This window comes from Rhinatrema bivittatum, chromosome 14 (genome assembly GCF_901001135.1).
Source record: "Rhinatrema bivittatum chromosome 14, aRhiBiv1.1, whole genome shotgun sequence".
Classification (NCBI taxonomy): domain Eukaryota; kingdom Metazoa; phylum Chordata; class Amphibia; order Gymnophiona; family Rhinatrematidae; genus Rhinatrema; species Rhinatrema bivittatum.
The window spans coordinates 76,036,631-76,049,551 of record NC_042628.1 but is presented as its reverse complement, the minus strand read 5'-3'; the positions used below and the strand labels follow the sequence as shown (position 1 = coordinate 76,049,551).

The following is a 12,921-nucleotide window of genomic DNA, read 5'->3' as shown; positions in this document are numbered from 1 at the left end:
ACGTACACTGTGCACACAGAGGAAGACTGAGCAGTGATCAGCAGGGCTTGTCCACCCGACAGCCGATGCTGCAACCTAAACAATACGCAAGGTACCAACCCACTGCAGACACAGGAGAGTCAGTATGGTCAAGGAGGTCTCACTCATTCAATAGACAACACTGGGACCTGCGATCCCTCTCATGCACAGACAAATAGAGCCAGGAGGCCTCATTAACCCAACAGACAACGTGGACAACTAAATCTTATCTGCGTTCAACATATTAAGACACAGAATATAAGGTGGAGAAACAAATAAATGCAGACATGCCCACTGCAGATACAAGAGGTCTCGGACGCTCCTCCATCAATGCATCCTGACTCAGGCCTGCAGGCACCACCTTCAGTTGTGGATTTACACCAAAGATGCCAACCCCAACCTGGAAAAACCACCTTCCACTCTGGCTTTCTTCACCTCCAAAACATGCTGCTGCCCCCCAGCCCAACTCCCCAATCACAGGCTCCTGCCCTCATACATAACCCTGCTTGGAAGCTATCCGATTCCTAGGATGAATCCCTGTGTTCACCCAGTCTTATGCCGACCACTGGGAGGAGTCCGTACCTCAGTCTGGTATCTGACCTCTGCAACGGGAGGCAGTTCCGGAAGCTGAGAGAACCTCCGGTCAAAGATGCAGCGGTGGAGATGGGCATCCAGGGTGCAGAACTCTTCATAGCTTCGGTGCACTGGCCACATCTTCCCCTGTTCAGGAAAAGAGAGCAAGATGTGAGATGTAGAGGGGAGGGAAAGACAGGAGAGAAGATGACTCTGGAGGAGGAGGAGAGTGAAAAAGAGAAGGAAATAAGATCAGGTTTTGGCTTTCCCATAAGCAGAGCTGGAAATATTCAACACATAAGGTCATCTGGCACCTAAACGTCAGACCTTGGACCCTAACAGAAGAGATGCCGGCTGAGCCTGGGCTATAGAGAGCTGAGGTGGCTGCGGCTGCCAGGGCACAGGTTGTAAGAGCAGAGACCTGCTATGGCAGCTGCCACCGGGAGGGCCTGGGCCCAGGAAGAGTAGCTGGCTGCTGTATTGCTAAGCCGAGGAGTTGAGCTTGGGTGGGTGGAAGAAGGGAAATAGAGGAACATATGCTTGAAAGCAGGGAAAGACCCCTTAGGAGCTACCACCCAGGAAAAAGATCAAGGCATCATAGTGGATAACACATTGAAATAGTCAGCTCAGTGTGCTGCGGCAGTCAAAAAAGCAAACAATGTTAGGAATTATTAGGTAGGGAATGGTGAATAGAACGGAAAATGTCATAATGCCTCTGTATCGCTCCATGGTGAGACCACACCTTGAATACTGGGTACAATTCTGGTCGCCGCATCTCAAAAAAGATATAATTGCGATGGAGAAGGTACAAAGAAGGGCAACCAAAATGATAAAGGGGATGGAACAGCTCCCCTATGAGGAAAACAAAAGTCAGGTCAATATAAATTAATAAGATAAAAATAAAATAAGTAAAACAATACAAAAGAATAAAATATAACCAGAAAGAGAATCAAGCCAGGTGTAAAAAAATGTGAGAAAGCATATACAAGCGAGTTCAGGTATTACTCAAATGTGGGAAAGCTTCTATATACCGGTACAAGTAAGATTTACGTGCTTTCCTAAATTTTGTGAACTTTTTCTCCAGATGAATGTTGAGATGTAAGGAGTTCCAAAGACAAGGGGATAAATAAAAAAAGCAAATAGCTCTAGAACTTTCAAAGCGAATGTTTCGAATAGAAGGCAGCACTATATGTTCTTGTTGCGAAGACCGTAGCAGGCGAGAAGGAGGAGAAATAACAGAGGCAAGATAAGATGGAGTGCCCTAATGCAGGGCCTTTAAATTGTATACGAAGGGACACTGGAAGCCAGTGTAAATCAGACAAAAGGGGAGTAACGTGATCGTATTTAGATTTACAAACAATTTCCTTTGCAGCAGTGTTCAGTTCCAGTTGACATCGTTTAAAGTTGGGTTGTTGATAGACCCTCGGCCTGAACTTGGTAACACTCTGCTCGCTGTCTGCCGTGACCTCAGCTTGAATTGGACATTCCTTCTCTGACAGCTCACAGGGTCACTCTCCTGCTGGCCTCTGGAACTCAAGAGCTGGTATAGGTGAAGGTCCAGCTCAGTCCTGGCACAGGTCATGTCAACCACCGGTTGGTGTGGGCCTAGTAGATTTGCCTCCTAGGCTGCATCAACCACACCACAGCACAAGGGCTCACTACCATTACACTCATGGACTTGCTTCCCTGCCGAAGACGAAGTAGATCAGTGGAAGCAGAGGAGGAATGTCTAGGGTCAACAAAGAACCTGCAAAATTGATGCAAAAAATCCTCAAGGTTTCCCATGAGGGGCTCATTTCTTTCCCAAGGGGGAAGGCCCAGGCTAGAGCTGAATTAGCAAGCGGCGAGAGAATAAAGATTACCTTTGTACATCACTTGGGAATTTGGCCGCTTGCAGCTCAAAGTGCATCAGGCACTTACTGAAGAAATCCTTGCAGGCCTTGGGATCCCAATCATACCTGGATGGGGGCACTAATCGGAGAATGGAAGCCAGTGTGTGTACTGGCACTGGGGAAGCTGCCACCAGTGGTGCAGTCAGTAGAACCTGGGTTTGCAGAGTGTGCATGCTTGTGGCCAGGCCCTGGAGTAAGCCAGCTATCTGTGTCAGCTGTTCTTGCTGCTGATGCATCCTGTGGGCCAATCCTTGAAGGAACCGAGGTGAAGGCAAATCAGCTGAACTCATGGCCTCAGCAATCTGTCACGTTGTATGAGTCATTGGGCTACAGTGGTATTGGTATTGCCCTGCTCGTGAGGCATTGACTGGGCCCTTCCCAGCAGCAGGCAGACATGCTACTGGCTGGGACTGCGAGAGAGGCTTCACCTATACTAGCCTCTTCCCCCCTGTGGGTTAAGCCTTTGGGTTCAGAGGATAGCACAGTTTAGGAGAATGTCCACAGCTAGATGAGCAGTCCATGGGTCAGGGGCTGGCAGAAGTCAGATGTGGTTGATGACCAAGCAGAGGGTCAAGGCAGGCAGCAGAGTCAGAACCAAGCTGAGGGTCAAGTCAGCAACAGGAGAGTAATCAGAGAAGGACAGGAAAGGAACAGGGGTTGAGGATGAAAGATGGACAGGCCCAGACTGTACAATACAGGAAGTAGGAGGAAAGGCAAGGGACTGGAAACAAGGCAAGGAAATGGAAGGCCAGGCAGGAACTGGAAGACAAGGAGAATCCGAAGCAACAAACACCAGAGGACTCCGGAGGATCTGTTGCTGAGGAATCAGGGAGGTACTGAGTGGTCCTTTAACTAGGAGGACCATGAAATTATCTGCCCACCTCCCCGTAGGTTTCTCGCTGGTGATCTTTTAATTACGGTTAACTTCTGCAGGCGCCTAAGGAGAGGCTCGTCGTGTCGGGAGAGGCCATCTGTGGTATGGCCGACTGGCCCCAAGCCACTCCTGAGGTAAGGAACACCAGCTGTGGGACGGGCTCCATGGTTGGGGAGCATAACACAAACTTCTTTGAGTTACCAGGTTTCCTAGCTCTGGAACTGCTTACCTTTAGAATTTACCTGATGTTCAGATGTTTATTCAGATAGCTGGCAGCTGGGCTGTTTATTCATCTATAGGTTCGGAGTTTAAAAAGTGATGGTGAGATGGACAGCTCACTAATCAGCCTGGTTTAGAGGAATGGTGAAATCTAACTCTTCACTACTTTAACAGAGAAGTATTATTGGCTAGTTTTAGTCTCTGAAGGGTTAAGCTGGATCAGTAGTGTATGTTTTAAATGTGTTGTGACAAGTATAGGTTTTTATGAATACTATGAAAGTATTTTCTTGTAAACCATTCAGATGTTCTATACAGGCGGTATATCAAAGTATGAACAAACAGAAAGTAAGTATGGTTTGTTAATGTAGGGATTGCAATTTTCATTACTTTTTCAGTGCTTTGGGCAGTTTTTATTGAAGACCTGGGAAGTGGTTAATATGAATATAAAACAAAACAGACATAACCAAAAATATAACTGTGGACCCCCTTACTCCCTTCAACGCTTCTCTCTAGTTTTCTCAGCTCGGCTTTATACAGAGTGAAGAGACAGTATCAAGACTCAAAGGCAGAGAATGGGGACAGAAAATGGTATAACACCTGTAACGGAGAACAAAATCTGTGTACCTGGCAGGTAATCTGGACCACAAACTCCAGCTCCCCATCCCCAACGCCGGCTCCACCATCCTCGTTCCGATCCAGAGATAGCAAAAGCTGGAAGAAATAGGAGAAGGCTGTATATCTTCTCTCATTCCTCCCATCACCAACCCCACACACCACAATGGACTCTCCAGGACAAAGGGAGAAAAACAATACAGACTTGTACTATGGGTTGCCCTCCATCTCTCTCCCAGACATGAGGTCCTTGATATCTCAGAAGCCTCACTTTAGTTTACCTTTGAGGGGCTTCTCTCCTTCTCACACTATTCCTCACAATGTACGCCCAGGAGGATCCTCTCCAGCAGTTCTCAGTCACTGGCCTGCAGGGACCATGTACGCTCCTCACACTGCCTCCCCAATGTGCTCTTTGAAAAAGGGTCGATCTTTCTGGGCACGGCCTAGACAGGCTTGCTTTAAATAAACCGGCACACCTTGCCACAATGGCTTTCTTTTACTGAGTTATTGCTCTTACCTGGATAGATCCAAAATCCACATTCTCATAGTGGAAGTGGGCACATTCAGCCAACTTGGGAAAATGGCCCTTTGTGATGGAGAGCCTGCAACACAAGAGCAAGAGACCATCCTAATGCAACAAAAAAACACCGCAATAGCTGAAACACAGACTTAGGGAAACCGGAGAGATTGAGCCTCTATAACCCACCCCGGCATCCAGCACAGACCCGCACTGTGTCCACCCCCAGCTGACAAACATCTGCCCTGCCGCCTATACCCATAAACCCACCCGGCATCCCAGCACAGACCCGCACTGTGTCCGCCCCCAGCTGACAACATCTGCCCTGCCGCCATACCCATAACCCACCCGGCATCCCAGCACAGAACCCGCACTGTGTCCCGCCCCCAGCTTGACAACATCTGCCCTGCCGCCCTACCATAACCCACCCCGGCATCCCAGCACAGACCCGCACTGTGTCCCACCCCCAGCTGACAACATCTGCCCTGCCGCCATACCCATAACCCACCCGGCATCCCAGCACAGACCCGCACTGTGTCCCGCCCCCAGCTGACAACATCTGCCCTGCCGCCATTACCTCTTGCTTGCCTTTCCTTTGATGCTTGCCCCTGAGGTGGTAGTTAAAGGGCGTGTGGGAGCCTCTCCCGTGGTCTCCAGGCTGTCCGTAGTGCGAGCCTGAACATTCAAAACAAAGAAGGGGAAAGCAGAGCGTGAGTTGTAATCTAATAAAAGTCATCCTACCTGCTGTCCCTCTCCGGGAGTCAGGAGAGTCTCCTCCTCCGACCCCCTCTCCCTCTCTTGTCAGAGTATTGCACATAAGAACATAAGAAAATGCCATACTGGGTCAGACCAAGGGTCCATCAAGCCCAGCATCCTGTTTCCAACAGTGGCCAATCCAGGCCATAAGAACCTGGCAAGTACCCAAAAACTAAGTCTATTCCATGTAACCATTGCTAATGGCAGTGACTATTCTCTAAGTGAACTTAATAGCAGGTAATGGACTTCTCCTCCAAGAACTTATCCAATCCTTTTTTAAACACAGCTATACCAACTGCACTAACCACATCCTCTGGCAACAAATTCCAGAGTTTAATTGTGCGTTGAGTAAAAAAGAACTTTCTCCGATTAGTTTTAAATGTGCCCCATGCTAACTTCATGGAGTGCCCCCTAGTCTTTCTACTATCTGAAAGAGTAAATAACCGATTCACATCTACCCGTTCTAGACCTCTCATGATTTTAAACACCTCTATCATATCCCCCCTCAGTCGTCTCTTCTCCAAGCTGAACAGCCCTAACCTCTTCAGCCTTTCCTCATAGGGGAGCTGTTCCATCCCCTTTATCATTTTGGTTGCCCTTCTCTGTACCTTCTCCATTGCAACTATCTCTGAGATGCGGCGACCAGAATTGTACACAGTATTCAAGGTGCGGTCTCACCATGGAGCGATACAGAGGCATTATGACATTTTCCGTTTTATTCACCATTCCCTTTCTAATAATTCCCAACATTCTGTTTGCTTTTTTGACTGCCGCAGCACACTGTACCGACGATTTCAATGTGTTATCCACTATGACACCTAGATCTCTTTCTTGGGTGGTAGCTACTACTATGGAACCTAACATTGTGTAACTATAGCATGGGTTATATTTCCCTATATGCATCACCTTGCACTTATCCACATTAAATTTCATCTGTCATTTCGATGCCCAATTTTCCAGTCTCACAAGGTCTTCCTGCAATTTATCACAATCTGCTTGTGATTTAACTACTCTGAACAATTTTGTATCATCTGCAAATTTGATTATCTCACTCGTCTTATTTCTTTCCAGATCATTTATAAATATATTGAACAGTAAGGGTCCCAGTACAGATCCCTGAGGCACTCCACTGCCCACTCCCTTCCACTGAGAAAATTGTCCATTTAATCCTACTCTCTGTTTCCTGTCTTTTAGCCAGTTTGTAATCCACGAAAGGACATCGCCACCTATCCCATGACTTTTTACTTTTCCTAGAAGCCTCTCATGAGGAACTTTGTCAAACGCCTTCTGAAAATCCAAGTATACTATATCTACTGGTTCACCTTTATCCACATGTTTATTAACTCCTTCGAAAAAGTGAAGCACAAATGGTCCTAGAGTGAGAGCCTGGAAGGGGCATCCTTCAGAGAAGACTGGGGTATTATTGTGGATCAGAGAGATTTCTAGGAAAAGGGGCCTCGTATTCTAACAGCACCTCCTAGGCCTCGCTCCTCTTAGAGGCTTTCACCAGCTCCTCTACTCTCTGGAGTTCAAGGCTGCCTGTTAGCTTCTCCACTTTATCCCATGCAAACTGGGTTACCCCATCATGGAGAAGGCTGAATGACCAATGAAAGAATGACAGACAGGGAAACGTTTATTTATTTATAGACATTTGATATTCTGCCTTTTATCACAAATGGCCTGAAGGTGGATTACAATCGATTTAAAGACACATAAATTGCATCTGAGATACCGTATTTTTCGCTCCATAAGACGCACCTGACCATAAGACGCACCTAGGATTCAGAGGGGGAAAATTAAAAAAAAAAAAAATTGTGCTAAACCGGCTCTGCGTCTGGGCGTCTTATGGAGCAAATTAGGGGAGTGCATAGTTTTTTTTTTTCTCCCCATTTTGTTTTCGGGTCTGGGGAGGGCCATTTCGGTCCACTCCCCAGATCAGAAAATTTTTCTTTCTGTGGGAACCCCCAAAACCCCCCCCCCCATCCCTTTAAATTAACAACCTCCACCCCCCTGACCCCCCCAAGACCTGCCGAATTAATTTCCTGCAACCCCCCACCCTCCTGACCCCCCCAAGACCTGCCGAATTAATTTCCTGCAACCCCCCACCCTCCTGACCCCCCCAAGACCTGCCAAACGTCCCTGGTGGTCCAGCGGGGGTCCAGGAGCGGTCCGGGAACGATCTCCTGGGCGTGAGCCGTCGGCTGCCAGTAAACAAAATGGCGCCGACGGCCCTATGCCCTCACTATGTCACTGAGACCGACCGCTGCTATTGGTCGGTCTCAGTGACATAGTGAGGGCATAGGGCCGTCGGCGCCATTTTGTTTACTGGCAGCCGACGGCCCTATGCCCTCACTATGTCACTGAGACCGATCGCTGCTATTGGTCGGTATCAGTGACATAGTGAGGGCATAGGGCCGTCGGTTGCCAGTAAACAAAATGGCGCCGACGGCCCTATGCCCTCACTATGTCACTGAGACCGACCAATAGCAGCGGTCGGTCTCAGTGACATAGTGAGGACATAGGGCCGTCGGCGCCATTTTGTTTACTGGCAGCCGACGGCTCACGCCCAGGAGATCGTTCCCGGACCGCTCCTGGACCCCGCTGGACCACCAGGGACGTTTGGCAGGTCTTGGGGGGGTCAGGAGGGTGGGGGGTTGCAGGAAATTAATTCGGCAGGTCTTGGGGGAGTCGGGGGGGGGGGGTGTTTGTTAGATTTTTGTTTGGTTTTTTTTTTATATTCGCTCCATAAGACGCACATACATTTTCCCCCCACCTTTGGGGGAAAAAAAGTGCGTCTTATGGAGCGAAAAATACGGTAAGTTACAGAGAGGTTCAAATTGACAGTGGAATAAGCATTCAGAATCCAGGGTATAGGGAGTCAGAATTGGGGGGAAGTGGAGGGAACAGGATGGGAGGATTGTCTATCTATGGAGGGGGTGTTGTTAGGTGCGGAGGGGGGATGTGCGAGGAGGAGGAGACAGGGGGTCTATGAATGAGGTGTTTAGTTCGGCTCTGGAGCTCCAGATGTAAAAAGATTGCCCTCATCTCCCTCAGAGCGCCAGGTCAGGTAAAGATCTTTCTGCGTTAATGCTCGTGGCCATGGTGGTCTTCCCAGGCCTCAGATCTCACAGCTGAGCTGAGCCCTCCGTCTTAGCTTCCCTCCCCAAGACTTCATCCTTCATTGCCTCAGGTCCTAACTTAAGGGCCTGCTTACTTTCTCACGTGTTATATCTACGTGAAATGTTTAGTAAGGCCTTTGGGAACAGGGAAATACCTACAGTGCCTGAACACGATCCACTCTGAAATGGCACAGAAGGCCAAATACAAGTAAAAAAGAGAGAGACCCTCAGTAAGAGCCCACAGTCACTCACTAAATATCTCCTACAGAGAAACAGTGCCCAAGGAGGAGGGAAATTATAACTGGGGGGGGAGGGGGGGGAGTAAAGGTCAGGCAGCAAAGGCCTTGGCCCTGTTAAAGACCTTCCCACTCCTTCCTCTCCCTCTCATTCCCTCTTCCCATCCTTTCCCACTCCTTCCTCTCCCTCTCATTCCTTCTTCCCATCCTTTCCCACTCCTTCCTCTCCCTCTCATCCCCACTCCTTCCTCTCATCGCACTCCTTCCTCTCCCTTTCATTTCCACTCCTTCCTCTCCCTCTCATTCCCTCTTCCCATCCTTTCCCACTCCCTTCCTCTCCCTCTCATTCCCACTCCTTCCTCTCATTCCCACTCCTTCCTCTCATCCCACTCCTTCCTCTCCCTCTCATTCCCTCTTCCCATCCTCTCACTCCTTCCTCTCCCTCTCATTCCCTCTTCCCATCCTTTTCCTTCCTCTCCCTCACATTCCTACTCCTTCCTCTCCCTCACATTCCCTCCCCATCCTTTCCCACCCTTCCTCTCCCTCTCATTCCCTCTTCCCATCCTTTCCCACTCCTTCCTCTCCCTCTCATTTCCACTCCTTCCTCTCCCTTTCCCTCTCCCTCTCCCTCTGGATAACATACAGACACAACACCTAGTGCCATCTAAAACAGGAGAAATAGCAGCAAAACATGTTCAGTCCTTTACATTAAAACAAAATCTTTACAGACTATTTGTTCAAAATGACTTCATAAAAAACAGAACCTATAAGTGTTTATAACAAAGACCTGTAACAACATCCCCTCCGCCCGGACATATATAAAAATGCAGCCTATGGACAGACAGAGAGCTAAGAACCGTAATGAATCTGAAGGGCATGGGATAAACAGAGGATCCCTAATGGTTCAAGGAGTCTGCGGAGGCTCCACTCCGGTAAGAAACTGAGCTCCATCCCTCCCCACCGACCTGAGGAGCGCCAGCATTTTTCACACCCAGTTCCAGAAGGTTCTAGGGAACATCCAACCACAATCGTAGCAGTTTGCAGCCTCAATTACTAAAAACTGAAAATAAAAGGTTTCTCAACCTTTGGGCATTTTACTTTTATTATTGCGATGGTCCAGATTTCTTTTTCTAAGTTTCTTTTAAGGGTCTCTTTTCCATTTTCTATTGCCTCTCTTCTTCCCTTCATTCATTACATCTGTCTCTGACATTGATCTTTCCCATTCATCATTTTTCTCCATTTCTTTCTTTGTTATCCACTCATTGCTAGATCTCACCTTTCCCCACCCTCAGGTCCTCATCTCCCTCTAGTCACCTCTCACCATTTTTCCATGTCCCACTTTCACACCAGGGCCTAGATCCACCCTCTATACCAGGGGTGGGCAATTAATTTTCCCATGGGGCCGCATGAGAAATTGGGATGGTTTTAGAGGGCCGGACTAATATAATTAACTCAGTTCTCAATAGCCCTACTTATGAAAAGACAGCAGTTTACCACCAATGTATGTCCTCTGAGAAAACACAACAAATAAGACCGATACAAACGCTTACATGCTAGCAAAATATCTCATCTCGGTAACAGACACAGAACCGACCTAACATACTCCCAGGATCTGTAGTAATGCACATAAACTAATCCGCACACAGTTACACCTGTATTATGGAATACACTCAAACAGGAGCAACCCTATCTATGAAAAGGCAACACTACAAATATTACATCAGACCCTAAACACCAATACACCTCTTATTAGGAAAACAGAACTAACAAGCAGCTATAGATCCCCAAACAGAAATAATTGTAAAACTATACTAATAAGCAGAATAAATGTTTCTAAACAGCTATGAACAGAATAACATCCAACAATTAAAAACTCATAAAAACTATTAAACATTCTCCAAACACCAATAAAATATTTCAAAAAAGCAGACATCATACAATTAAAATGGCAGTCAAGAAAAATAAACTTAAAGCCACCTTTACTTACCCCCTCCAGCAGCTCTCCTACTCCCCTTCCCTGCAGGCCATGGCACACACCAGAAGCAGCAGTAGAAGCTAAGCTCTATACTTATGGTCCTCTTCCTTAGTGCCCATGTCTCTCACACACACACACCATACCAGTCATGCCCCCATGACCAGTTTCTGTCTCTCACACACCAATCATCTCCCAAACAGTCTTTGGCACACACACACCAGTCACCTTCCTGAACAGTTTCTCTCATGCCATACACACACACACACACACACAGGCTTCCCACTCCCGTGTTCTACTTGCATATATGGTCTTCTCACTCTCATAATCACTTTCTCTGTCTCTCTCTCTCACACACACACACACTCACTCACCAGTCTCTCACTCCCATGCTTGTTCTCTCCACATGCACAGGCTTCTCATTCCCAAAATCACTTTCTTTCTCTCTCTCACACACACACACACACCAGTCTCTCACTCCCATGTTCTCTTTCAGATATACCGGCTTCTCCCTCCCATGATGTGTCTCACACACACCCGGGTTTCTCACTCCCATGCTCACTCTTCACATGCACAGGCTTCTCATTCCCATAATCACTTTTTCTCTCTCTCTCTCTCACACTCACACACACACACACCAGTCACCTGATCTCACTCATGCATACACACACACACAGGCTTCCCACTCCCAAGTTCTCTTTCAGATATACAGGCTTCTCCCTCCCATGCTGTGTCTCACACACACCCAGGTTTCTCACTCTCATGCTCACTCTCTTCACATGCACAGGCTTCTCATTCCCATAATCACTTTTTCTCTCTCTCTCTCTCTCACACACACACACACACCAGTCACCTGATCTCACTCATGCATACACACACACACAGGCTTCCCACTCCCAAGTTCTCTTTCAGATATACAGGCTTCTCCCTCCCATGCTGTGTCTCACACACACCCAGGTTTCTCACTCTCATGCTCACTCTCTTCACATGCACAGGCTTCTCATTCCCATAATCACTTTCTCTCTGTTACACACACACCAGTCTCTCTCATTTCCATGCTCACTCTCCACGTGCACAGGCTTCTCATTCCCTGAATCACATTCTCTCACATTCACACACACCAGTCTTTTTCTCTCACACACACAGTCACCTTACCAAGCAGTCTCTCTCTCTCATGCATGCACACTCACCCAGGTTTCTCACTCCCACAATCCAGGCTTCTTATGCTCATGCTTTCCCACATACCCAGACTTCTCACTTCCATGCTTTTTCTCACACACACACACACACACACACACACATCAGTCACCTCCCTGACTAATGCCTCACACTCTCACATACACATCAGTCATCTCCCTGAGCAATCACTTTCATTGTCTCTCACATACACACACACATCAGCTCTCTGACCACTCAATCACACACAGGCTGGCTGGCTGCTTCTCACTCTCTCTTACTCACTTCCTCTTCCCCCTAGGAAGGAGTCAGCAGCATGAGCCCCCGCAGGCCAAGAAAGAAGAATCCCTTCGGCCGCGGGAGGCTCATGCTGCTGACTCTTCTCGATTGCCGGCTGGTTCAATTGCTCGGGGGCCGATGCTGCAGCCGACGCGGCACGGCTCTTTCTCCTTCCCGCGCACCGCTCCCTGTATCACTTCCTGTTTCGGGTCACGGGAGGGGGGGGGCAGGCGCGGGAAGAAGAAAAGGCCCAGCCGCGGGTGCCACAGCTTCTTCCAACACCGCTGCCGTTTCCACTGGGCTTGAACGTGAGACAGCCCAGCGGCAACGGCAGTGGGAGAGACCGGGAGCGCGCGCCGTGGACCGGCAAAAAACTCCGTGACATATGTAGGAAAGAAACTTGAGCGAAGGCACGCTGTCCGATTGGCCGGTACTGGGCAAGGCTTGCCCAGCACCGGCCAATCGGACAGCGTGCCTTCGCTCGAGTCACTCCCTCCTCCCCCCCGGACGCTGTAAAAAAAAAACCAGTTCATTCTCCGCTCCCTCGCTCCCCGATTGGCCAATCGGGGAGCGAGGGAGCGGAGAATGAACTGCTGCCTTCCCTCTGCAAGGGAAGGCAGCAGTGCCTCATTCCCCGTCTGCTCTCAGCAGTGGGCGGGCCGGATTCAGACCGTAGGC

The 12,921-nt window shown here is 48.5% G+C and overlaps 1 protein-coding gene across 2 annotated transcripts in view; it reads right to left on the bottom strand.

Moving 5' to 3' along the window:
* LOC115076193 (rho GTPase-activating protein 33-like) overlaps positions 1-12,921 on the bottom strand; it is a 141,854-nt gene that overhangs the window by 36,911 nt on the left and 92,022 nt on the right. For both annotated transcript variants that reach the window (XM_029577366.1, XM_029577367.1), the window contains 4 exons: positions 5,283-5,380; positions 4,706-4,790; positions 4,201-4,287; positions 601-738 (listed from right to left, as the gene is read on the bottom strand). In XM_029577366.1, coding sequence (XP_029433226.1) covers positions 601-738; positions 4,201-4,287; positions 4,706-4,790; positions 5,283-5,380 — 408 coding nt within the window. The remainder of the gene's footprint in view (positions 1-600; positions 739-4,200; positions 4,288-4,705; positions 4,791-5,282; positions 5,381-12,921) is intronic.